This window comes from Malurus melanocephalus, unplaced genomic scaffold (assembly GCF_030028575.1).
Source record: "Malurus melanocephalus ecotype Western Australia unplaced genomic scaffold, MMel_1.1 scaffold_108, whole genome shotgun sequence".
Classification (NCBI taxonomy): domain Eukaryota; kingdom Metazoa; phylum Chordata; class Aves; order Passeriformes; family Maluridae; genus Malurus; species Malurus melanocephalus.
In genome coordinates, this window is record NW_026623340.1 from 1,851,185 (window position 1) to 1,879,102 (window position 27,918).

At 39.8% G+C, this 27,918-nt stretch overlaps 1 protein-coding gene across 2 annotated transcripts; it reads right to left on the reverse strand.

Moving 5' to 3' along the window:
* PRKCI (protein kinase C iota) lies at positions 1 to 25,672 on the reverse strand. Of its 2 annotated transcripts, XM_057369403.1 has the most exons (18): positions 25,493 to 25,672; positions 18,328 to 18,449; positions 14,673 to 14,762; positions 13,541 to 13,591; positions 12,261 to 12,346; positions 11,089 to 11,229; positions 10,195 to 10,249; positions 9,647 to 9,705; positions 9,007 to 9,183; positions 8,180 to 8,277; positions 7,138 to 7,224; positions 6,404 to 6,539; positions 5,825 to 5,912; positions 4,799 to 4,924; positions 4,615 to 4,694; positions 3,626 to 3,715; positions 3,230 to 3,345; positions 1 to 2,515 (listed from the first exon to the last, which is right to left on the reverse strand). In XM_057369403.1, the coding sequence occupies exons 1-18, from the start codon at positions 25,606 to 25,608 to the stop codon at positions 2,428 to 2,430; spliced, it is 1,806 nt and encodes a 601-aa protein (XP_057225386.1). In that variant the 5' UTR covers positions 25,609 to 25,672; the 3' UTR covers positions 1 to 2,427. The 2 variants fall into 2 exon arrangements, with proteins under 2 accessions (XP_057225386.1, XP_057225388.1); XM_057369405.1 differs by lacking the exons at positions 12,261 to 12,346; positions 18,328 to 18,449; positions 25,493 to 25,672 and having other exon boundaries at positions 14,673 to 14,737.
* Positions 25,673 to 27,918: the final 2,246 nt, after the last annotated feature.

Sequence of the window (27,918 nt, forward strand, 5' to 3'; positions counted from 1 at the left end):
TCTAATATAAATGTTTTATTTAAAGTAAAAAGTGTGCACAAATAAAGGGAATGATTACACAACAATGTTCAAGACCATATTCCATATGAAATAAGAAAATTGTAGTGACAATATTAACTAGCAGAGCACCCATAGGAATCCAACTCGCATACAAAAGGAGGTTACTCCACACAAATACATCATGCTTCTGATGCAGTCATGTCTCCAAAAAACAAAACTTACTGCACTGGACTGTTTACACCCAATGTCCCTTCTGAATATTTATGACAGTTGCTGTATGYTTAACAATGAAAAATAACAGTTAATATCATGGCACATTGAAGAAAATTAAAGTTCAAAAACGGATTTACAATAATTTAAGATATTTGTCACTTTGCAACATTCTTAATGGTTAGATATGTAAATAGAAAAAGTATTTTTTCTGTGACATTATCTATTAAAAAAGCATTTAACTTTTGCTTTACTCTTCTGTGATGAATGGTAGAATTGCCCTTCCTTACATAAAGCCCTTATCCTTAATACCTCGTAGGAAATTACGCCACTGTAGTGAAAAGGCTTTTTTGTTTGCTTCAAATGATTTCCAAGTCTAATGTCAGTTATGCCCTGATGTTTAAACTGATCACGTGGGTGYAGGAGTCAGAGGCTAAACAATCACCATTTTAAAACTGCATGTAAGCAGTTCACTTGACAGAACTAAACGTGCTGAAGTCATTAGCTGCTCTTTAAAGGAAGGTTCACTCTGACATTTTACATTTGAAAAGACATAACTTGAATTTAAGGAAACCTGATTTTTAACAGTGAGGAGACTAAATGCTTCCCTGAAACTGAAGTCCCTCAAATCACTTCCCAATTTTGAAAACTCAGCCCAATACTACAGTTTCCTATTCATGTTGCAAAGAAAAATATGAACTAAATCTCATACCATGACAYCAGTGTGGATTTGTGCAATCTCTCTGCTTGCAGCTAACGTGGAAGTAAACAGATACACACCGGAAAACTTGTGCTATGAAATTAGTGTTGCAATAAAAGGATTTACACAGAAAGACACTGGCCAAGCAAAAGTCTATTAAAAGCTTCAGTAAATGCTTGCCAACTTGTGCTTACAGATACTCAAATCTGCTTCCAGTGACACTTAAGCTTGTCTTACAGCTCTTATGTAACACAGATTCCTTTCCTCAGTGTCTCTTAATCCCTTTTCCCCAAAATAATAATAAAAAAATGTGGTACATTTGGCATTTCTTCAGCCCAACACATTCAGAGCTATTGCTTTAACATYAAAAATAAGAATTATCTGTACTATATATATTACACTGCTTACTAACATGAAATGTAAGAAACACACCTCCTAGTCCTAGATCGAAYCATTCTTTCAATTGCTTTCCTTGAGCCTGCTACCAACATTTCAGGTTTGATTGCTAGTACAGATCACCACCTCTAAGGGCAGAAGTTAAAGGAGTCATTGTGGACAGCACCTATTTTATTCTAGATATGCTTTTTCCACTGGCAAAGTGGAACTCATTCCCAGTAGTGTGGCAGTAAGATAAAAAAGGAACTGATGCCCTTTTCCAGGCTGTGGCTGTACCGTGTGCAGTTCTGATGCAGTTAAGACAGCAAGTATAAAAGCAATAAATAGTATGAGGTTCAGTATTAGCTGCCCATAACTGCTGAACTATGCTGTACAGATTTTAACTTCTCAAAGTGTTAAYTGAATTCTCTGTTTAAACTGACACTTGATGCCATGTCCAACCCTTCCTGAAAGGGCCAGGCTAGAAAGGCACTCTCTGTATCAGTGTACAATTCTTAGTGTGAGTTTTGGAGCAAAKTCTACCAATTGTAATACGGAGTCAATAGGCTCCTTCAGGATAGGATCAATACTCCCCATGAAAGCAGCCAGTCTTGACCTATTTAGTGTAAATATCTGCTCTTCTTAGTGTTATTTCAGTCTGAAGGGCACTAACAAAGCTCTAATTTCTATGTCTAGAACAGGGAAATCAGATGTTTATAGAGATTTGGAACTACATAAGTAACAAGTTCTTACTCATCTTGCTGAAAAATCCAAAATCCTTGGATGATATCACCTGATGAAACTTGTGTTCCTTAAGCACTGAAAACCTTTCCTTGCTCGGAACAGTGTACTGGCAAACTGTACAGCCAGACCCTTTGTTCAGTCAGGAGCCCCAGAGACCAACTCCTGTATTAAAAATCAAATTTGGCAAAACTGTTAGAAAGTTCTAACATTTTGAATCTGGCAGCTGAAGGTTCAGCACAACTGTCCTGGACAACAATTAATACAAAAAGAAAATTCACACTAGGTGGCAAGATCAGGATTTGAGTTACTCATTTTATGGAAGTGCATCCAAATGGAGAGATGTTTATCCATGCAGAAACAAATGGAGTAACAATTGGCACAGTTCAGAAATGGAGAATTCAGACACATTCCTCAGCTGACATCAAAAGAGGATTTATGTATTCAAAGCCTTCAAATTCAGACTGGTCAATCTTCTTCACAATATCACTATTAGGATTAAAAAACAGTCATTATTCAGCAAAATTAAAAAGATAACAATATTAACCAGTAGTTYGACTTTAAATTTAAACCTGTACAGTGGATTGCAATTGGGAACATTTCCCTTCCCTCTTTTGTCCCTCTTTACCTTTACAGTTACCATTGGGTTATTTTAACCCAAATAATGGTACCAAAACACAAAACCCYTCAAAAGCAGTGACTGAGCTGCACTCACTCTTCCACAAAGCAGTCTGCAAGGTTTGCAGTTTTAAAACTTTCCCTGAACAGTCAGTTTTGTAAGAACCTGAAAACATTAGGATGTGATAGATACTGCACCTGCATCAGCAACTTTTCTAAATTTTATTTGTACAGTCTGCATTTAGAAAGGGATGAAGAAGGAAGTTGGATTTGAGACCTGATTAAGGTGCAAAGGTAACATTTGATATTCAMTGTTTGTGTTTACCTACTACTTAAAACCCTACAATAATTCCTAAAATGTGAATGGCAGTGGCTCAATCAAGCTAGAAAGGTCCTTCCCTCCTCATCCCAAATCAGGGCCATTCAAGAGTAAATCCACTACCAAAATCAAGCACATTATCATGCATTTTATAGAGGCTTTYCAGCTAGGATAATCTCACCTGACTACTAACAATGAAAAACACCCGAACAAGCCAGACAAAGCATCTTCTCTTATCTGAACTTGTCAAATTCTGCATTACTTACTCATCATCTGGAGTGAGCTGCACAGGTTCATTGGTGAATTGGGAATCAAAGTTATCCAGACCAAATTCTCCAGATATATTTGGTTTAAAGGGAGGCACYACTTGCTTTTGCTCCATCTAAGAACAGATACACTTAGTCACACTGAGAATAAGTTATAACCTCTTGAATTCTTTTTAAACAAGGCTGGAAATAACTATTAAGTTTATTTCTTACACATTCTRCAATCATTTTATTAATCTACTGCACTTAGCGTATGTAAGTGTATGATTGTGTATTGTAATTATGGTACAACATATTAAGAGCTTTAGGTTTTTGAGTTTAAGGTCCTCTCTTAGGCTCAAAACAACTTTGTCAAGCCATCACTGTATGCAAAGAAAATCAGCCAAAATCACATACCAGATCCCAATCAACATTGCGGAAGAAGGGATGTCCCTGGATATCTGCAAACCCTGTCTGAGGATGGCAGCCCAAGCGTTCCTTTGGATCCTGTGCAAGGAAGAAAATATTTCTAAATCGATKCCATGGCCTACATGTGTGTAAAATGTCAATGCTACAAATTCCAAGAGAAATTAAATACCACAGTTACAAGAGACACTGAAGAAGTAAGGTAGCATTATTTATTTTGGAAACTGCTCCAATGTACCCTCTGAAATAAGCAAGAATATATGACAGCCCTGAACTGAATTTTATATAAATGTCCACACTGCTTTTCTTCCATTTTATTCAGACCTGTTTAAACATACCATAGCTTTCAGAGAAGGCTTGGTTAGATTACTAAATGAATTTGATTCTTTCCCCCCAATCAGACTGGGGTAGTAACTGCAGTTCCTGGCAAATACTGTGGAAAGAAGGTTGTTTTAATAAGACAGTTCCATCTCCAGGCACACACATGCACACACCACCAGGGAGTTGCAACACTGTGCAGTGAATGGTGTGACTTTCTTAGAATAATTTAACAAACCTGGTTTCTCCTGTATCTTTTTCTTCCCACTCATATAAACACTCACTGATGGCCAGCAAGTTCTTGGAYTCATCAACCACTACCACATGTGCACCTGACTCTCAGGTTAGGGAGCTCCCAGCAAGCACATCCTGCCTCTGTCTCCATCTATGAAGTCATAAGAACCTGTCCAAGTTATTTGCTAAGGTGCTTCTCTCAGAACCTAAATAAATCTGATAAGTTTGTTCAGTTCTCCAGGTTAAAGAAATCACTTCTATGCCTTTCACTTTGAAATTTACTCACAATCCCAGCCTGAGAACTCACAGCTTCAGATTGTAAGACAAGTATGTAGAATAGGTCCCCCAGGCACACTGAAATTCTGCTTTAGGCTCTCACCTTTTTAGCCTGTTTCTATATACAGCAGGTAAAGTACATCAGCTCTTACCTTGTTAAGGAAACTCTTTAGAACACCTGCTGCTTTAACAGAGAGGGATCGGGGAATTCKGATCTGTTTTTCCAAAATTACTGCAAGAAAACAAGGTTCCTATCAGCTTTTGCACCTTTGTAGTTAAGAGTAAAGGTTAAGCAGAAGGACAGCACTGAAGTGTGGGCACACTCATGGTACTTACCTTGGAAGAGATAATCCTCTGTGTTCTGATCAGGGTTGTCAGAACTCCCAACAATATCGAAGGGTGACCGGCCTGCCATCATTTCAAACATCAGCACACCAAGGGCCCACCAGTCCACACTGAAGCCTAGAATTCAAGAGATAAAACACCCCAGGTAAAAACATTCAGAGAAGAAAGAACGAGTTCACAAATGTAAGTATTGCCAGCCTTTCCCATCAGCTGAATAAAGGAGAGATAACAACTGTACCAGACGTTACGTGGATCATTATGTACACAGCAGGAGGAGATGCTGTACAGAGGAAATGCAAAGAGTTTAAAGGTTGGTGTTAAGACCTTAACAAAAGGTTTAGATAATATTTAAACCCAGTCATTACTAAACAACAGTGCATTACCCAGGGTGTGAGATAAGGACAAGGAGGAACTGTGTGATTTTTAATAGCAGCAAATCAGTCATTCATGAAGCAAAGCATCTCTACCCTACTRTTCACTGCTAAAGGAAATCCCAGTAGCCAGGCTGGGGCTGATACAGTCTGGCTCGCTTAGAAAGCTTGTGATAAGGAGGAAGATCTGAAGCCAGTCTGAAAGAGACAATTGCTTGAAATAAGATGGTAGATCAAAAAAAAATATGTAAAGGGACAGTTACTATCTAGGCCTTTTGCAAATGAATTTATATCTAATTTGTCACTGCTACCAAATGTAAAAGTCCATAACCGAACAGAATTCCAGATGGCAAGTATATCATTAATAGTATCTGAAATAGTTACAAACTACAATAAATTYGCAAGACTCAAGTTATTCTTCAAGAGTAGTCAAAAGATTTTTTAAAATGTGGAATGCAGAATATCTCATTTGCTCTGTGTGATATTTTCTGCTCTTCCTTTGAAGGCTTTATTTACTTTTTAGACACGATGTTGAATTAAGATTGATCATGTATKTACTGGAGATTTTTATTTTCTATTGCTAAACAACTTCAATAAGAAGAGACAAGTTGAAAATTATAAAGTAGCAACAAGAAATTCCATTTACCATAATCCTCTCCCCGGAGAATTTCAGGTGCAATATAGTTTGGAGTYCCACAGAATGTGCTGGTAGTGTCACCAGGCCTCAGACCCTCCTTCAAGAAAAGATGGAAAGAAAATACTTTACAATTAACTGAAGATCCCACAGTTCTCTGTTAAGAGCTTCACTTTGAATTAATTTAAGTCTTGAATAACCAGCATAATGGTAATTCCATGGCAAAGTTAAACCTGGGCTCCAGTGCCTTTGTAGTGACTAAACTTTTCCCAGAGGAAATGGACAATGCCACAGAATCCAAACAGGAGAAAGCGACTGATAATTTCAACCTCTTTTGAAATCACCTTATCCTGACTATTTCAGCCAACCCCTCCCAGACAAGCTGATCCAGCAGTTTTATAAAAACATAAACAGTGCATGTAAGTGGAGTCTGTGCACTGTGGCATTTGCCTTTCCTCCATGTGTGGAACTGAGTATACAGCTTCTGTGCACAGAGATACCATGAAATTTCACTTTTAAGTCTCTGCAACTTTTAATTTGTAACAATTTCCTTATGGTTGAGTTCCTGGGTAGCAAGAAACTAGATCTTACCTTGCACATGCCATAATCTGTGAGTTTAATATGCCCTTCAGAATCTAGGAGCACATTATCCAGTTTTAAATCCCTGTAGATTATCCCTCGCTCATGTAAATAGTTCAATGCTAGACTGATTTCAGCAGAATAAAATCTAGTGTAGAAAGAAATATTGATTACTCAAGTAATCAAAACCCAAACCACAATAACACAGTCTTGGTAGCATGATATTTTCTACACATAATCCCRAGTACTCTATTCTTTTTCCAAAGAGAAGTGGCAAATTGTTTGTAGTCATACAAATGTTTCTCTGCACTTCAAAAATTGTTTTTAGTTAATAGTAATGTCTACTGCCATCATCCCTTTTATCTCACCATCTGAGATTAAGCATATGCACCAAGAACTCAGCATTTGCCTGGACAGCTGGTAGTGGTTGTTGTACGAGACACACGCTGATATCATTAGACATTAAAAAAAAAAAACCCACAAAACTGTTCTTCTACAGAAAAATAGCAGACTGAAGTCACACAGAGTAATGCCAATGCCAACAACATCTAAATGCTTCCTATTACAGCTCCTTTTTGAAACAAAAACAACGGTGGCTTGCAGCAGCAAAAGGAGATGCAGTTTCACATTTTGTAAATCCTCAACATCTGGAGAGGATTTTCTGGCTCATCCTTCATAATCTCTGCACTGCTGTACTGTGTCAGAAAACCACTGTTTTGATGCAAGAAATCTGCAATGAGACACACCTGGCATGTTCCTCTGGCAGCTTCCTCTGCCTCTGCATATGGAACATCAGGTCTCCTCCATTGACATACTCTATAACAAAGAATAACCTGGAACACACAGGATTTGAACARTGATTGTGTGCACGGCTGAAAGAGGTGTGAGATGTTACAGGTCTGGTGTACAACAATGCTCATTACACTCCTCCCATCTCTCTGGCACCAAGGCTTATTTCACCATTTCCCCCCTTCCTTGAATAAATTCCCAAAGTTAAAAATCAGATATACAAAGTTTCTCTAGATAATTCTTTTTTTGATAAAGTAATATAAGTAATCCTTCCCATATTCCTCATCCATGACAGCTACTGTTTGTCATTACTACACAYGACTATACAGAGCCACATCAGTTTCTATGTACAAAAAAACCCCTAAAAATCTAATTTTCCTTCCTGATTGCTTTAGTCTCCTTTGTGGTTAATACTATCAGTGTATTACAAATGCTCTTTCTTCTCATGTCCCTCCCCTCCACTAGCTTGTCACCCTTTTGAAAAAGCAAAGATATTGTTTAAACATACAATAACTGTATTYTATATGTACTTAAAGTTATTAGTATACAGAATAGAAAAATAATATTTTTCACCTCTATTATTTGGCTTTCCTTTTGTAAATACAGATTCCCAGTTTTGCTGAGAGATTAGTCTTCAGAAAATCCAGTCAAGTTTGAGACAATTATTCCTCAGTGTTTGGACTTCTGATTTTCATCTCCCCAAGCCTTCCTTCCATTCTACATTCTCTTCTACCACGTTCTCAATCCTTTCTTTGCTGCTAGCTGCACTACTCACCCAGAATCCTTCCCATCACATCTACCAATGCTTTACATTCTTCTGAATCTTTCCCAATTGAAAACCTTAGAAGCATATGGCATTTGGATTATAAAATACTACAATGATTTACAAAACATTKYATTTGCTACCTAAMAYTTTATGCATTAAATAGGCCTTTGAGATGCCTGATAGCATGAAATATTTTTAATAAGACTACCTTATTATTATTTTATGACCTTTACCTGCTTTCTGTCTGGAAGCAGGAGTGCAGTCCAACCAGAAAGGGATGATTTGAGGCCTGTTCAAAGACGTGTTTCTCTGTCTGAACCCAATCAATATCCTATTTTTGAAGAAAAGTGACATTCAGAAAAGGATTGTTGCACTTCTTAGGTCAAGTATTAAAGACAGTTAGCAGAAAGACTTTCAAGGGCTTTGCTGTTTGCTTTACCTGCAAGAAATTAAATATTCTATAGTTCTGAAATGTGAARCAACAGCTTACACCATACTTTTTTTTCCTGAATGTCCTCTACTCTTAGCCTCACTGTGTAATGATGTCACTTGGGAATGAAAATACACTGATCCATAAAAGATAAACTGGTGCAGGGAAATGCAAAATAGCACCAAGAAATGCAGAAAAAAAAATCAATGGTAGACTGAGAAATAAATGCAAAAGCTCTTGGACAGCTAGCCACAGTCACTCCAATCTTTTCRGAGTAGCCTAAAAAAAACAAGGGAAATCCTCAGTAACAAGAGGTTTTTAGCAATTTAATAATGCAATTTCTGACATATTTTTACTAATCRCTGTGAAAAAATTGTTAAGATCGGGKTCTGATTTAACATGCAATTAAAACGACATGGTGAGGTTTCTTTGTGACARAAAAMCAGACYTAAACATATGAAAATCAGACTCCACCCTGTCACCTGCCTGGTGACCCTACTATAGTGCAGCACAAGAAACCACATGGAGAATTCTCATTGASTGCTGCAGCCCAGCCCTGGCTCCCACCTCATGGGGGACACTGGAACTGCCTGAAAGAGCTGCCCAATTCACTGAGAACTCCTTGCCCACCTCATCATCGTTGACGAGCTCTTTCTTCACCACTTTCATGGCATAAATGCGCTCAGTTTTCTTCAGTCGAACCAGCAGCACTTTGGCATAGCTGCCCCTTCCAATGACCCGGAGCAAATCAAAATCCTGCAGGCCCAGACTGGAGGAAGCTTTGCCACTTTCCCTAATGCTCATTGCCTGTGCATAAAGATACACTGAAATGAGGAAGCAGCCTTGCCACTCTGAGCAACTGCAAAAGTCAGCATTTCAAAATTAATATAAACAAGTGATCCAATTAACATTTGTTATCTTAAAACTGTACTGGCCTGGAAAGGAATGTGCTAGGAAACAGGGGAGGCAAAGGAGACTTGGCAGATAAGAAACAAACCAAACTGGGAGAATTTGAAACACTTTCTAAATCAAAGCACATCTCAWCTCAAGGTTCAAAATAAAACAGCAGGCAAGCCATAAATGCACATGCCTAAGGAGCATCCCAAACGTGCCCTTTGTCCTAACTTTCAGTTTGTGGCAAATTAAATTACTAAAATCTTGGAATTGAGGCACACAGGCCTTAGGATCTCCAGTGATCCTCATGGGCTCCTTCCAACTTCAGATACTCAGTGATTCTATGTACAGAGTTAGCATGATTAAGATATTTTACCTCTTTTTCTTCACCAACATGGTCCAAGCTCTCATGACTTGAGGGATTATATGGAATCACTGGAGGTGAAAGAAAAGTGTATTAGACTGATGCAACATAATTCGATTTTCTTCTGCCTTAAAATTTCCACACTCACAGACACAGAGTTTAAATGCTTCTATTGCAAATATTCAAGACTATTCTATTGCATCAGGACCATCACTGACTGCCACAAGAATAAACAGGTTTGGCCACCACTCCAGCAGAAGCTCTGCTAACGCTGTTAAGGGTTTGGTTTTGAGTTTCTTTGCTTGATCAGGGCATTTGAAGTACTTAGCTTTCTAAATGTAACTGACAGCCTAAATTCTTCCTTTTTTAGTCAAGCCARTTTCTGAAAGTGATAAGATATGGAACACTGGAATTTTTATATTTATATCACCCTCAGCATTATGAAACTGTCTTACTTTTTTACTCTATGAAAAATAAAGAAGGKTKTTTAAAATAAATTTACTTCAAAGTYTGTTTTTCATCAACTTACAGTAAATTAAAAAAAAAATTATTGATCTTACCTGATTCTACATTATCTGAATGCACGGATGATGGATCCATAGGCATTATTGGTTCCTGCAAACATAGATAGGATTTTTGTAATAGACTGTCCAAGCRTGAGACACATTATTTCAGAGACAATAAACTAAACAAATGACCCCTGAGGGATACAATCTAGCTACTTTTTAACTTGATTAGTCAACACAGTTACTAAAACATACACAATGAAACAAACAAACAACAAACAGCATTCTTTATTTTCATTTTTTTCTAGAAATTACAACATGTTTCCAGAAGCTGCAGAAGCAACAACTTGGTACAACAGAGAAAAAAATACAGATGAGAAGTGAGATAGAAAAACTCAACTCCTTCAGTAAATTATATCAAAAGCATTCACAAAATAGAGTCTTGTAGCTGTCTGCTTTATTAAACCAGGAGCAGTAATAATCAGAATTTTTCTCAGAATTTAAGAACTGAAGATGATTGAATTTCTTGAGAGAAAAGTCTTAATTTCTGCACTTCGTATTTCTTTGATGTAAATGGGAAATAATCCAATAATCTCAAATATTTAGAGAATTTACTCTACCTGTACTTTGTTTTGCAGATGTAAAATAGTGTGCGTGTACATATATATACACGCTATGTAACAACACTGTGAAGGATGGGATAAATGTCCCTTACATGTGACACAGGAAAAAACATCAGATGTGCAAATTTGACTCTTGTCTTGCTACTAAGTTGCAATTCTGCTCAGTGAATGCCAAGCTTTCTTGCAAAAGTTACAGTAATCATAAAAAACAGTGTTTCAACTACTGCGATTATTTGTGAAAACCAATGGTACAATTTTTTTTTTTTTTGTTTGATTGGGTGGTTGCTTCTTTTTCAAGAGAATTGATCAGGTCAGTTTTACTTACTGGCTGTAGTGTATGTCGGCCACATTCAATATTGACCAGTTTGTGACACTTCTTGTGAACGAGGAGTTTGCAGTTGATGCATTTGTACCCCTGGCGYCCCAAGCCCCAGATCCGRTCAGTGCAGATGGCACAGTGAGCTCTCTGCAATCAGAAACCAGCACAATTCATTAAAGAGCAATTGTAAACAATAAAACTGTCCAGCCACACTTGCATTAACCAAGCTCATCTCCTCATCTCTCTGTAGGTGAGTCYTTACAGAGGAAGGCAAGAGAGCAGAAGCTTTAACAAATTAGACCACCAGACAAGGAGAATGGGAAGATCGTCACTCGCTGAGGGACATTCACAAAACAACTCCAAAGATCCATGAAAACAGGGTGCCTACCAAGGCAAGAGTGGCAAGTGATTTAACTATGGTGCCTTGACAGCCTTTAATCCAGATGAGTTCAAACCAAAACAAACAAACAAAAAAAAAAGCTGAAGTTAGACATGAAGATGCTCGACATGAAGTTTAGTGGAGACAATCCCAAGCATTAAGCACACAATACACTAAGCTTAGAGAAGAAGAAAAGATTATTGAAGCTGTCAAGGGACCTTRCTCAAATATTTTGGGTTTGGTTTTTGTTGTTGCTGTTTTTACACACAGCAGAGCATTCTTGGTCCTTAGCTAATTATATTTGACCATTGCTTCTTAAAAATATTSAGAATGGTCTGTTATTTTCAGTCAATTACATGGCACCAGAAACAGGCTGCCTGGAGAAACAGCTCAGCTTTCTCCTTTARAAGTCACGAAAGAAAAGTCTGTGCATCATAAGCAAGTTCAGACCTTTTTACCACCGAAATTAAAAACCTGAAAATGTAATTTCAGCCATCTAATACCAACATTCAAGTTTGCCCTCTGGGAATATTTTAAAGGAAAACAGGAGCTTTGATATTATGCTTTCTGAGTATATTTAAAGTGAATTGCAACCAATTTGTTTTGGTTTTTTCTATTTCAAGTTTCTGATGATTTCATATTGAAAAAGTTTCTGGAATATACAGGGTTACCAGATGTCTAGAGACATACAACAAAAATGAAAATAAGACTACCTGAGACTTTTCAAGGCAGTGGCATCATCATTATGAAAGTAAGACATCCCTGTATCATGGCTTTAAGTACCCAACAAGAGTCTCACCCTGTTAAATCGTTTGGCTTGGAAAGTGTGACCATTTGCACAATAGAGCTTTCGCCACCGGCGGGCGCCTCGGCGATAAATGGAYTCTAAGAGGAAAAACACAGGATTATATCCAAACAAGCACAAACACACAACTACAACATCTTCCCCTGGAGGTTTCTGTGCAGAGTGACTTGCAAAGTAAAGTTTCACTCCTGCAGTTTACAGAAACAGAGGAATGGTCCAAGTATCTTTTCCATTTTTTTTTTTTAAGTTTTGGAGAAAAATGGAAGTAGAATATCCTGGTCAACTCAAAGTTAAGTCTGATATTTCAAAGTTCAGAGGAACAGCGAGTCAAGAGAAGGAAAACTGTCCAAACAATACAAACACTTCTGCACAAAGTATTTACACACCTGACCTCAACTTGGGGAGGAGCTGTTGGGRCAGGAATGGGGGAAGGAAGGTGAATTTGGGCAGCATGTCCTGATTTATAACATTGCTTGGCAAATCCTCCAGTGTTTTAAATCCACAGCTGCCACTATTAATCTTTTTTTTCATTCTTTTAACTATTACTTGACTTTTCATTACTTGAGGCATGTCAGAAAACCAAAACTGAAAATCAGGATATGAAAAACTACAATGAGCTGCAAATCTCTTTTTGATTCAGTCTGCAACCTCATTTTTCAGATATCCAGCATAACCCATTCTGCCCAAGTTAACCTCTAAATGTGCACATTTACATTTGTCAGAGATTTGGATACCAAGCTGACAGATATGTGCATGCATAACATACACAYAGCCTTTTATAAAACTCTAAGACTGAGGGGAAATTACCTCTTTAATGTTTAGAACATTAGTTAACACAACAGAGGTTTTTGGAGAATCCTCCTGACAGCACCTGAACATCAACTTCAAATGAATTAACCACAGATCTGTAAATGCTGACATGACAAGTCATTGCATTGGTTACAAGCCTGTTCCACAATTGTCTGCCAGCAATCTGGAAACTCCCAAAAAGACAGGAATAGAATAAAAAAAAAACTGTCACAATAGACAAAGCAAAAGCAAGGAAAGCAGAGTGACATGGGTAGTTAACAGGAATGTGAAATGYTTATTAACAATGATTCAGAAGTGACAAACATTAAGCTTAGCAAAACTTTCTATTCCTTTAAAATATTTTATTGTACAGATTTGCATTATTAATATTTTTAAGTGCAGGATGCCAAACCAAAGAACATCCAAATCTGCTWAAACAGGAAATCTGAACTGATTTTCTGTACTTAACTAAAATGCCTACTTACTATCTTCTCCTGGACAAGGCATGCCAGGCCGCTCTGGGACACAAGGAAATACTGCAAGAAAGACATTAACTTCTGATTAGCTTTTTATTTCAGASAGAAAATAAATCCTTGGGTTAACTACAACACTCCTGAAAGGCATTCAACCATCTGGAAGATGGCATTGACTGCACTTTAACAAAACCTCATGCAAGAGCAGGTGACCACCAAACCACCACAAATCCCTTTTGCTGGGCACAGCAGTGACATACATGAGAAATTCAAGCAAAAAGCTTGTAAATGTAAAGAATAAATGAAGTTATTTCTTAAAGAGAATAACTAGAAAAAGTTATGTGTGACCAATCTTCACAGTTAGTCAGGATTCCCAAATACTATAAATATATGTTATATAGGATGTTGATTATGTATGTAGATTTTTTTACCGTTTATTTAGCTTCAGTTACACTACCCATAATTTACAGTTTATCTGACTTCAGTACCCTCCAGAGAAGTAAAACTGGAGAGAGACAGCCCTGGTTCCAGTTTCATCAGAAGCTTATCAAACACAGAAATTAATAGAGAAAGGGCAGATCAAAAATTCAATGTGTATTGGAGCAGTGAAATGTATCTACTAACAGATTATTTTCTTCCCCTTCTTAATAATCTCTCTGGGAAGCTGGAAACTTGTCTTTTCCTTTCAAATGGGCTGATGATAAACCACATTTTTTGCATCTTTTTAAGAGCAGGAGCCTATTAAGACACTGTAGWGTAACACACCAACACTTCATAATGATCACTTTTCTGCTCCAATCTCTGATAAACCAAGATCAACCTTCTACTGCTAAAAAGTAGAAATATCTAAAAAAATATTCTGCAGAAACTACCAAAATATGCATATTACCATGAAAMATAAAAATTTAACAATTATACATTAAACAGGGGCATGATATTACTAAGCTTAAGACTGAAGTACAGCAAAGTATTTTTTCCTCCCTTAATTTAAGAAAGTACAGTGAATGGTCATCAGCATCCCTTGGCAGGATGGCCACAGGCCTGAAGGGAGAAGGCTGTGTGAAAGGCACAGGTAATACAAGGGAAGAATTCCACCTGTTTACAAGTACATGAACAGCAGCAAATTTCAGTGAATTTAATCTACCATGGATCAGAAGCTCAGAATCCTTGTTTAATTCATACAACCGAAAGGCCTCTTCTAACTCCAGCTGAGAGGAAACTGTACATGGATCTCCTGTGGAAACAAAACAGAACAACACAAAACTCAACCCAGTCAGCTCCATACCACTCAGTGGTTCCCTCACAGTTGGTTCCAAGAGAATTATTGTAGCAAAACCCAATATTCTCAARTGTGGCAATATTTATTTTTAACTCTATTCAAAGAATACATCTGAAAATAGAGTTGTACTGAGTTCTTCCAGGGAAAATAAAAATATGGGATGCTCCCAAGAGGCATCATAATAACAAAACACCATTGCTACAAGCATGGCTATAYATTATTTCAGTACAGAAGATGCAGRCTATATTCCAGCACCTAAAAACCTTCTAAGATTACCCTTTATTTCATGGATTTTTTATTAGAACTGAGTCAATTCTATTTTCGTAGCTGCTTCAGCACTGCCAAGACTTGCATCAGGAGCTGCAAAAACAGCTAGACCTCGAGTCTCTCCTCAAACCTCAATGGAAACTTTTGACAAGTAATGTAATCTAACTACAACACCCCATTTTTCTGATTTGTAACTACCATTTTCACACTCACAGGATTATTTGAAATAAAATCCCTTAAAGAAAGGGCACACCAAGGCAGAAAAAAAAGCAGGAGTTGGCTGTCTTTGTTTCCTTTTTTTTCTTAATAAGACAATTGTAGTTTTGTTGATCATTTGTGATGGTGTAGACTAATTTACATGCCTAATTCTTGRTGATAAAGTTTCCCAAACAAGACTCTGTTTTCTTTGGTGTCTGATGCAGATTAGCAACATCATTAAAAAACAGCCCCCTAAAAGAATAAGACTTTTTCAAAATAAGATTATCACTGAAACATTTTTAAAACAATGTTGACTCTCAATCATCACTGCCCCAAAGAAAGAAAATACTTCTAGTTATTAGCTCAATGTTTTCCCCCCTCWGCACCTACACAACATGTTCTTTGCAAGAACAAGGGATTCATCTCTGGAACAAGCTGGCCTTTACAGTTCTTCCAACTCAACCCATTCTGTGATTCTATGAATTCTTTTCTATTGCTAAAATATCAGTTATAAATGTAAATGCTCCATTTGCAGCATTCTGTCTTTCTGTTTTCTGCACATCAAAATCCTCAAGATGAGTCTTTGAAGCCACCACAGTCATTTTCCAACAAACCATCTCCCACTGAAGTTGGACACCACAGTGCCCACCCACAGCACAAACACTGAGCAGAGAGGGTGGGAGGAAAGGAACAATTGTATTTACTCAGACTCACTACAAGAATCAACAAACCAGCTTTTCTTTTCTTCATTTGTTTCTGACACCTGTGCAAACAGTTTTGTGTTTCCTTATGGCAGAAGCAAAAGAGGGTCTCAACAACAAGCAAACTCTGAACAGAAGGTTTATAGACATCTCTTTCAACAAGCTTGAGTAGTACAAATTTTGCAGTCAAAGACAGCTGGGATACATAAGAAAATATTTACTTTTGAGYTATACAGCGTGAAACAACAGACTGAAGACACACACAAGGCCTGTGTCCATCCCACAGGATGTTTCAGAAGGCAGACCAAATGGCCAAATATGGAAAAAAATAGAAATTTGCCAAAAATCAAATCATGTTTGTTCTATTTTCCAGTTGCATCTGAGGATTTTGGAAGTGACTCCACTCAATTAAATTACATCTGTCTTTGTGTACCATTACCACCATGAAATCAGAGTAATTATACATGATGCCCTCATCTTGCAAAGGCATTTACTATATGACAAATCAAMATCTTAGTGACCAGGTAAATCCAGTTTAGTCAGGAAGCAGTGGTGACCCAGACCCCTTACCTTGTCTCAGACTATAAAACACATGAGTAATAGTGTAACAAGTACCAGCCCACAGCACACACATTTCCTCATGCTCCTGGTAAACAGTGAACTTCAGTTTTGGTGAAGTGCACATGAYACAGGAATTTTCCAGTAAAGCAAAACATGTTTCTAGAAAGAACATCAACTGGAAACACTACAGAGTGGTGGTGAGAGAAGAAGCAGGGGCCTTGGCAAGAAGCCATGCATTGTACATGGAGGAATTATTCACAATAAAGACAGGAGGATTTGTTTTAAACACACTCCTCATTGGCAGATTAACTTTTTCTCCACTGACATTAAACTGTAAGTCAATGATTAAAGCAAACATGGATTGCTTGTTAAAATCAAATCTTAYGTGAACAGATGAAAATAATTCAAACTGCAGCCTTCCTTTTTTTTATAAACCAATTTCTAATCAAATAACAGAAATTTGAGACAGAACAAACTGTGGCTTTAGGTAAATTATTGAATCAGCACAAATWTTTTATTACAAAATATATATATTTCTTATTATGATTGACCTTGCAGACGCCTCCTCTGCAGTGAGGAGTCCATTATCTTCCTGATGATAAAACAACACAGCCAACTTACTACAAGGTAAATGTTCAATTCCAAAGCTCTGCTGCACAGTTCAGTCATAAATACTCATTATTTYACTGTACTGCATCTGCCTGGTATAAATAACTTTGGGATGATGAGGGGAAGAAAAAACCACACCTGCTCAGACTCCCAAGACCACATCATCTTCAATGCACCTGCCTATACAGCACTTCCAAAAATCAGCTTTGCTCCRTGTTTAGCTTTAAACTCTGAATAAAATGGCAGTTGGCCAATTTTAAACAGGAGGAAACAGTTCTATAAGCACCATTTATGCTGATGGCTGCATGCAAACACCAACCACAGCCAACAAATCACTGCACACTGCTGCCTTTTATGCACTGCATCAGCTAAAATAACTGCACAGCAATCTCATCATTCAGAGGGCTCCTCGCTGTAGCTGTAGATCAGAACCTACATGYAGAATGAATTAATTCCACTGAGAAAACAGCAACTACAAATAACCTTTTAAAAAAAATTTCTACTGTACACACACAGTCATCCAGCTCAACTGGATGACATCTGTTAACAGGGAGAACAGACTCTGGAYTTTTTTCATGCAAGGCAAACTTTAAGATGGGTAATGTAAGCACTAGAGATGAAGAATTCTCAGTCAAGGTTGTCACTGCACTTTGATGAAATGTTACTACACATCAWTAGAGTTTAGAAAAAGTTTTAGTAGCTATGTGTTAACAGACTAGGTTGCTAAAGTAACAGCTGATAATACCACTTAAAATATAATATTTTTGGTTACACATACAACTCAACTATAAACAATAAATCATAACAATAAATCATATAAAGATTTTAGATAAATACTGAAATGTCTGTTTAACTTTTGAAAATGTAAGATGTAAAGGGAATCTTCCACAGTATAAGGGAATACTTTCTGTTGCCTTCATGAAAAATCCTAGCAYTGAATTAACATTTTGACAGTTACTGAGGTCTTGTTTGGTTTAAAAAGACAAAATGCAAGCTGCACGGTAAGTAATGTGAAACAAATACCTCTTCATTAAGCTAAACATAAAAAGGCATTGGATAATTATTATTTTGGAGTCAGATCCTATGTCTTATAAGCTTATCTTAAAAAAGCAGAAGGAAAGGAAAAGATGAAAGGGAAAGAAAAGCTGTAAAGTTGAGCAATGTATTGAWAAGCATTGATTTACCTTCTTCATCAATCCATTTCATGGTGAAAAGCTGCTCATTGTCAAAGGAGCACATGTCTCGAACTTCACTGCACAGTCCCTCAAAGGAGATGGAAGGCTCAAAATAKGTTATCATGATGTCCCTGAGCAAGAGAAAAATAAACTTCAGAAACTACTGCACAAAACACAGCACTTGATCATCATCTCTAACATTTTCTATATACCACTAATAGAAACCCCATCCTTGATTGCAGCACCCTCCAAAATATTAAAGTAAAATACATAAATTCCTTTCTTAGAGCAAAGCCAGGCTCCAAGTGATTTTTATGACTTGACATTTAATCCTCCAGTTATCTGCTTCAGAAAAACTCAGATTTTATGCTCAAGTAACTATGAGGTGAGTTGCAGCAGACACTAACCACACAGAGAAATTACATCTCTTACATCAGTGGAAACTCAAGAATGAAATGCTGCAAATGTTTGGATGATGTTCATAATATATTTCTGGTTTTAATTCCTCTTTAACAGTTACTTTGTTATTAGATATCAAAATGTAAAAACATATACATCTACTCCAGCTAAATTTTRATAGTGCAGATGTTATGAAAAATTAATGACAGATAGTAAACAGATTTCCTAGCAGATTTGGGGGATGTGCCAAATATTGAAAGTGCCTTTAAAAAAAGTGTGGTGCCTCACACAATGAAGGGGAAGGCTGACAGAGAGCCATATAYTTAGAATTTAAATGTACTGTTTTACTGTCATGCAGAATGGATATTTTTGTGATAATTAAGATTAAAAGTGAGTTAACATGGTTTTAAGGTTAGCAAAAACTGCTGACCCAATGTCTTAGCTGGGCCTTAAAGGCATCTCAGGGCTCAGTCCCTTAAACAAAGGAGTTGGGAGACAGAGGAAGGGGGAAGGCTGTTCTCAACACTACTCAAACATAGCATAAAAGCCTCATGTTTGAGCTACAAGATTAATCCTCCCATAAAAYCCTCAGCCAGGCGGATTTGCTTCAGTGCGTGCCAGCACCCAGGACTGTTTGGGGGAGCTAAAAAAAAAGAATTGAAGAAACAAAGTTTTTACCTGGTCAAAAATCCCATCAAGGTTCCTACCAAACTGAAGTGTATGTATGCAGCAAGTTAAATATCTTAAAATCATTATGTGCACAGGCAGATTGGGATCAAGAAGGTGACTTAACATAAAATGCTGTGGTCATGGAACTGGAACAATGTTCAGGAGGGGCAGAGAACACACAAAAMCCAAACTATTTGCCTGAGGCTCCTCTGAGAGCAGCAGCAGGAATAAAATCAACTGGTAATTTCTAAGCACTCTGGAAGARCAGCGAGCCTGCTTCTGGATTTATGAGCACCATCAGCTGGGTTAGGTTTAGTYAGGGGACAGACTCCAGTGAATAAGGCAAACATGTGACCAGGATAAATACRACATCTCTTCAATAATCTGAATAAAGCAGACAAAAAGCTGCTACGTGATTTGGTAGAGGAGTCACTCCTACTCTTTCCATGTGAGATAAAATACAAAACAAAACAATATTTGGACCCCAGTATTTAGACACAGCACAGTCATTTGGTGCAAATGGGGCTTTATCTGAAAGCCCCAATTGCATCCATCCAACACGGCAAACTCTTCTCTCAGATGCAAAGATCTCCCTTTGCAACTTCGAAGGAAACACCAACTGGGAATCCAATGCCAACAAAACAGATTTGACAGTGGGTTACTGTCACAGACACCCGGGCAGCCACCACAGACCAACCCTGTATTAGGAGGCAAAGCCTTAACCTGTATTTCCAGTTTTTCCGGGAAGGAAATAAGGCATTGCTTACTTAGCAGCTCCACTGATTTGGTGCTAGAGTTTACCTTCCCTTCATTTGTTCACATTTTAGCACAGATATATTCAMTTTGGAATGTTCTTAAGGAAAAAGTAACTTCTGATTTATATATATTTACATTGTAGGGTTTTTTATTGAACTAGTCAGTGGAGAGTTTGTTAAATTGTTATTACTGCCAGAAAAGCAGAAAGATTTACAGACCAYACTTTTTCAGACTGTAATCACKGATGCTTCAGCAAAAACTGAAGATTAAAAACAGAATCTGTTCAGCACATTTTCAAATTTGATGATTCAAGTTCACTTAAATTAGATTTATCTGTTCTGCAGTGAACAAGAAAAGTCACAATGTTAAGATCTACTGAACAGCCTTGGAATCTCTTCATATCTCTAAAGAAAAATCTGGTACCAACCAAAACTGCCTCCCCACTTACTTCTTGTTGGAAACTTTAAGTAGTGAACCAGTTGCCCTTCAGAAAAAATGAGAGTTTATTATTTTAGAATTCAAGCATGTTCTCTAAATTACTCAGCAGGACATGCACCAAACAGTTCCTAAATAATTTGGAATATCTCTTCAGCTATAGAAGACACTAACTAGTCTTTCAGAGAACTCTAGCCAACAGCAATATTAAAAGAGAAAGGTGATGTTAAGTATAAACAAGGTTCCACAAGCAATATCTACACAGCACATGAACTGAAAGATTACAGGTCTTCCTACTGCTTTATTCTGCCATTTGAGCTCCACTGATGGCCCWGACATTTCCTATTCAGACAGGCCCCAGTCTCACAATGGTTCTGTTGCCACACCTTTTTGTCTCCACACTTCTTGCCCCTGACACAGCATTGATGATGATGCCTTCCTCCAGCAAAACGCGGATTCACTCAAGCCAAGATAAAGTAAAACGCTACTGAGAAGAAATTTTGCATTTTAAGTAAAAGTTAGTAGGCCAAATTAAATGACAAAGGAAAGTGAATATGGATCATAGCCTGCTAACTTGAATTAAAGATACAAAATGTTTTCTTTTACTGAGATGTGGGGAAAAAATTCTTGACAATAGGCCTTTCCTTGTGACAAAGATAGCGTTACCCAGTGCTTGGAATAAACATGTTTGCTCAATAGCTACTTCAAGGTGACATAAAAATCCTTGTTTGTCCCCTCTTGGCACCAACAGGGAATTAGAAGAAAATCTGATTCTGTACCATCAGACTTGGAGGTGTCAACTATCTTTTAGCATTGAAGCACCAGATTTTTTACAATTTATTTTAGCACTATTACATTTGGTCTTAATCAGAGACCTGTGAGTAGGAAAAATGCAAATAAACAAGACAGCACTTGTCCTGAATTACTTTCACTGAAAATGCTATCACTTCTATCTTTCATAAATATTAATAAAGATCATTTTATTCATACTACTAAGCAGCCTGTGTGAATCAATATYCTGCAAATATCAGGATCAGTAAAATATAAACCTTAGGAAGGCTGAGAAAATGCAAAGATTGAAAAATACATTAGAGAACATATTTTAAATACATCYAGAAGACCATACATTTCATCACAATCTTTCTCACCTTTCCTGAGATCAAACAGCTTTCCTCACTTTTTTCACAAATCATTCAACAGCTGTAATGTCCTTTTATAAAAGAAGAACCATCCAACACAAAAAAATCCCCAAACCAATACCAATTGAGTTTAAACTTCTGTGAGAGAACAACTTTGTAAGAACTGACACTACTGCTTTAGCCTTTTCCACCTGCAGCCTCATAAACCCCATATTATGTATGTGGAAATGTGCAGATTCATTACACCTATTACCTACATATCCATGCATGTATCACACACCTGGGCAGTCATTTAGGCTTTTGAAAATATCTAATTAGAGCTCACTGCAATGAACCCCTACAGGACCCCTGGGGCATTCTGCTCTCTCAGTGTCTTTTCTGTACCRTGAGGTGCAGCTACTGCCATTCACAACCATTTAAAGCATTGCTTTCCCCTATGCAAGTCTGTTTTTCTGGAAAAAAATATATTGTCAGAAAGGTAAATCAATACTGAAACAGCAAGAAGGRGTGAAAATGTATTCAAAGGCTTCGTCCAAAATCTTCTTAAGCTGAACACTTTCCTATGAGGAACTTCATTGTCATCAGACAACAGAAGACACTATCCTGAAGAATTGATCAAAAAGTACTGAAGACAAAGAAAAATTAAAAGAAATAATGCAAGAATTAAAGAATCCTAAAGAAAAAAATTGCCTGGCATTCTCTACGGAGGTACATTTTGATTTTACAACTGAAATTTATTTTCTCCTCGCACTTTTTCTACTCATGCACCAACATTAAAATTAAGAAGCAAGTTTAACATRTCATGAGAGGACTGTCAGGCATGTTCTTTATTTGAACCAAATCAAACTGAAGGTGGGCAAAGCATTGATATCTACAGCTTTTTATTAAACATCTAACCTACATTACAGCCTACACAGCTAAAACCAGCATAAAATCTACGTCAGGCACTAAAAAAATACAGGCTAGCAGTTCTCATCATGACAGAAAAATGGTTATTCTAGTTGTTTGGCTTTGCTCCTTTGGCTTTGCTCCTTTGGCTTTGCTCCTTTTTTAAATCAGCATGAATTACAGGATTCCTTGAGCACAAATAGTGTATTATTGTCACCTGTTCTCTACTCCTACATCACATATGACAAAAAGCATCTCCAGCAAATGAGGTAAGACAAAAGRCAAACTTTGAATATCATCAGAGAACTGAAATGGGTGTAATTACAGATGCTGATCAGTGCCATACACTGGCAGCTACTATATTTTGTTACTGCATCAACAAAAACCATGTAAATGTCTGGACTAATAGAGTAAATTCCTAAAACCCCTCTCAGGAACCTCTGTCACATACACTGCACAGATAACAGTAACTCTTTAAAATAACTATTTTAAGATTTTAAACAAAGTCCTTTGTGAAAGATAAACACAGCTTACCTGAGAGAAGGAAATAGCTGGAAAAACTCCATTTAATGCCCTAATTCCCGAGTTTCTGGGAATTCCCCATCCCCTTATTCTCATGATGTCTGTTCATTTTCAGGAAAATTTCCCTTCCTCTTTTAATATATTTCATTAATTTAAAATAAAGAATTACCACTGCACGGTTCAATGAAACAAAGACTCTTCAAAGGGTCCTGTGTGAAGTCTTTGTCTTGGCTGAGAAAAGTAATTGGGCTCCTGGCCAGACCCAGCCAAGTTTTGGAGATTCAGGCTCGGCTCTTTGCCCCAGGCAAGTATCCCGACTATCAGATTCCCAAATGTTACAAGAACAAATCTGTGCTTCTAAGTGGCTGGGTTGGGTTGGCTTGGTGGTTTTTTGTTTCTYTTTCTTTTTAACCAGAAACTCTTTTTGGAAGATGAAAAGACTTTCCCAGCCAGACTTCCCCAATAACTTCTACAACCCACTTAAATGCTTCCATTAAAAGGAAATTAGGAGAGATTAACGTTTCGTGATTAGCTCTCTTTCCCATTAATTCCTCAATCCAGTTCAATTCTTGAGACAGTTTATTTGAAGAAATACAAAAAAGGTGCCTTTGGTATCAACATTCAGATCCTCAGTCTCYGAGTTATTTCAGGGTAAGTGCAGGTAAAGTGTTTGATACCCACTTGAAAGTGCAAGTGTGAGAAGGGCTTTGAGACTTTCTATTGTAAGAAAGTGGAGAGAATAATTTGCTTACATCCCAAAATAAATCATGAGTAAGGCATTCAGCTTGTTAGTTTGTTGGTATTCACAATGGTTAACCAACACCCTCTCTGACTCAGTGCCATCATTAAACTGATAACTGCATTAACAGATAAAAAGCCAATGGACRGGACTCAAAAGAAACATTCCAGTGCCTATGAAATTATTACCAGTGGCATGAGCCAGCATTCCTATCCAATGTACCAGATTTTTTCCTCACTCCCACAACCCTGGGCTGCTTCCTCCTGGTTCTTGCTCCACAGCCTCCCTGTCCTAAAGCAAGAATCCATGKGATTGCATGTGGAAATGATCAAGATTAAAACTGACTCAGCATGAGAAAAATAAATGGTTTTAACCCAGAACAATTCACATTTTAGTTCACTGACCAAATGAAYGCTTCTGCCAGCTGACAGCCAGGGGCATCTTCACTTCCTTAAGAAAAGGTGGATTAAAGGGACTGCGAAACAAAGAGCTCAGAATTTCACATACTTTGACAGTGTCTCATATGTCCTTTAAAGCCACAGACTGTGCCAGTCTCTAGAGTAACTTCTACAGACTTCTGTCAAGAAAAGCCCCAAAGCAGACACAAACCAGAAACAAACACAGTAGCAAATATCAAATGCTCAGTGTGGTTTCTATACCTCTCCCTAAAATTATACAGCCACAGATAGCAGAGACTAAATACTGAAAATGTAATACACCTCTTCTYGTGCTTAACACAGATGACTGGAAGGAAGCTATCGAGGGCATCATGTGTTCACYCTCATTCCAAAAATGCAACCTACATTGTTTTGCGCTTAGATCACCACCCCTCAAACTTAATGGCCCAATGAAACACTGGCAACCCTTGCACTGAAACTTATTAAGTCCTGTAACTGTTACTATTTAATAGGGGCCATGAACCCAAGGCAGCACGTTTCTTCTGCTTTATGCCTTATTGCTGGAGAGACATTGAATTAGGCCAACAAAATTCAATTTCCATTGTGCAAACCCCTAATATCTTGGGAGYTTTTTTAACAACAAAAACAGAATTGACAGTAGATGCATCTGRGTACCATTCACAGACTCCCTTGGAAATCGCTCAGCCCCTGGCAAAAAGCCTAAAAACCTATGAAACAAATTCTCATACAAACATCCTCTTCCTTTAGTCCTGAATATCACTTAACATAGGGAGACCAAGACCAAAGCTGGACCCTGAACACATTAAGTACGACCCTGAACACATTAAGTACTTTTGGAGTGTGCTATGAAGGAATATGTACTTATTACTGACAGCCAGGGCCTGGGGGTGAAGGAAGGCAGGGTGAGCAGGGCAGAGGCTGCTCAGGCACATCCTTGTTCACCGGGAAGGCCATCCCAGGAGAATGGAGGATCCGGCTTGCTCCCCGAACCCCAACACCAGTCCTGCACCTGGCATCCATTTCTGCACGGCTAGTTGGTCGTGGAATGTTTTTCCTTCGCTCTTACCCTCCTCCCCTGCATGTCAGGGCATACCAGGGCTTGAGCCAGGAGTATCCACGGGATCCCGTCCAGGGGAGCCCGTGCTGGACACCCGAATTCCCGCGGGGCCGCTCCAGACGCTCTCCTCCGCCCCGCCGCCCGCACTCACCCCTTGTAGTAGGCTTTCACCCGGACCTGGTGGGCGCCGTCCCCGCCSAGGCTGCCCCCGAGGCCKCCCGGAGCCGACATGGTGCTGCCGGCGCCGCCGTCCCGCTGTGTCGGCATCGCCCCCGGGCCGGGCCGGGTCAGCCGCAGGCTCAGAGCGGGGGAGCCGCAGGGTCGGGCCGGGCCGGGGCGGCGGCTGCGCGACCCCCGCGCCTCCAGCGCGCCCCGCCCGCACCGGGCGGCACCACGGGCGGAGGGTGGGAGGGGACCGCGCAGCAGCAGCTGCGGGAGAGAGCGCGGAGCMGCGCGGRGCGGCRCAGAGGTGCAGCACGGGATTTCCCCCGGCGGAGCGGAGAAGTGCCCCGGAGAGCGGCCGGACGGCAGTTCAGCCGCCCGGGGATGCGGATGCCCGTCCCGTGGGTCCTCCCCCGCGCTCTACATGGGCTCTCCACGGCGGGACTCCACACCTGTGGAGCGGAATGCTCCACGTCGCAGCGGAGAGGGGGGCGCGGAGGCGGAGACGGAGGCGGCACTAAGTAACCGGCGGCCCCGTAGCGGAACCGCCGCAGCGGCCGCTCTCGGTCAGACGGTGCGAACTCGCCCATGGGTCTCTCTGCTCCCTCCGCCGCGCCCGGAACGGGGGTGGCACCGCGGTGTATGTGTGTCACCCTCTTCCCCCCGCACTTGGTACGGCCCAGCGCAAAGCATGGCGGAACTGCGGGCGGCAGGGCGGCTGTGGCGCCGGCGCGGCGGGAGCGGAGCGGTGTGCGGGCTGTGGGATAGCTCAGCCGCGGGATCCCTCAGCCGCSAGTGGCTGCCCTGACAGGGAGCCAAGGAGGAAAACTCGTTTTACCCAAATACCGATTGGGCTTATCCCCGGCAGCGTGGGCAACAGGGCGAGGGAAGGGGATTCTCCCCTGAGCGCCTGCAGTGCTGCGTCCTGCTCTGGGGTCTGGTCCATCCACAGAAAAAGAATGTGTTCCTGCTGGAGCGAGTCCAGAGGAGGCCACGGAGAGGGTCCAAGAGTCGGAGCCCCTCTGCTCCGGAGAGAGGCTGACAGGTTGTTCAGCCTGSAGACAACAAGGCTCCAGAGAGACCTTAGAGCCCCCTCCAGAGCCTAAAGGGGTCTCTCCAAGAGAGCTGGCAAGGGACTTGGACAAGGGTATGGAACAAAAGGTCCAGGAAGAATGGCTTTAAATTGAAAAAGAGACTGTYTAACCAGATATTAGGAAGAAATTCTTTCCTGTGAGGGTGAGGAGGCCATAGCACAGGTTATCCAGAGAAGCTGTGGATGCCCCATCTCTGGAATGTTCAAGACTCATCAGGCTGGATGGAGCTTGGAGCAACCTGGTCTAGTGGAAAGCATCCCTGCCCGTGGTAGAGGGGTGGAACTAGATAGCCCCTAAGGTCCCTTCCAACYYCACCCATTCTGCAGCTGTCTTAAGGCTGAAAGAACCATAAATGCCCACAGTGGTAGTTCTTGGGAAGCAGATGCTGTCCATCTATGGACCAGTCTCCCCACCTGAGATGTTCCATGAAACCAAACCCATCCCAGCGTTAGGAAAAATGGCAGTGGACACTTCTAACTATGCTCCTTTGCAATCAGTCCACACCTTGACTCCTCCATTGTTATGTTTGCTGCCAACCCAGTTTGAGAGGTGACAGAAAATTCAGGATTTTAACACAAACCCATGGCAAAAGCAGCACAGTGTCCTTTAGCAGCCAGCAATCCCCACTTTGTTGACCAGAGCACTGAATGCCCGTYGTTCCTTGAACACCTCCAAATGGAATTCCAAAATTCCCTTCTGGGATCCCCTGGCATGGCTCCTGTGGTGATGGCCAAAGGAGTATSAGGACCATCAAGTCCAGCTTTTGGCCCTGCTCAGGACATCTCCAAGAGCCACACCATTTGCATGGTAGCAGTGTCCAAATACTTCTTTAACTCTGTGAGGCTTGAAAGTTACAGGGGATTTAGCCTGAAGGCACCTCCCGTAAGCATCCAAATACAGCCTTCCTCTACATATAGTACAAAAATGTGTAGGCAAGTATGTACCAGGTGCTAAAACAAATAAGTGCGATGCAGGAGAGACCAGAAATTATTACTTTAACACAATGCTTTGAGCTGGTAAGTGGCAGGAAAAGTGGAAGCAAACAGAGCCTCAAAAAGGAAAATTGAGATGCTCAAACCATTATTAAGATCAATGCACTGCTGACAGTGTTGGAGCAACAGCTGCCAAATCTCGGAGGCATTTGAAAGAGGCTCCCTGTTTTGTTACACGTAGGAATCAATAGGTTATTTGGGTTAAGAAAAACCGCTATTTCAGTTCTCCGGCCCCTCAACGCCGGCCCCTCACGGGCGCCGCCAACATGGCGGCGGGTTCCGTCACGTGCGCGCCGGCGGCCGCGCCCCGCGCGCGCGCGGCACCGCCC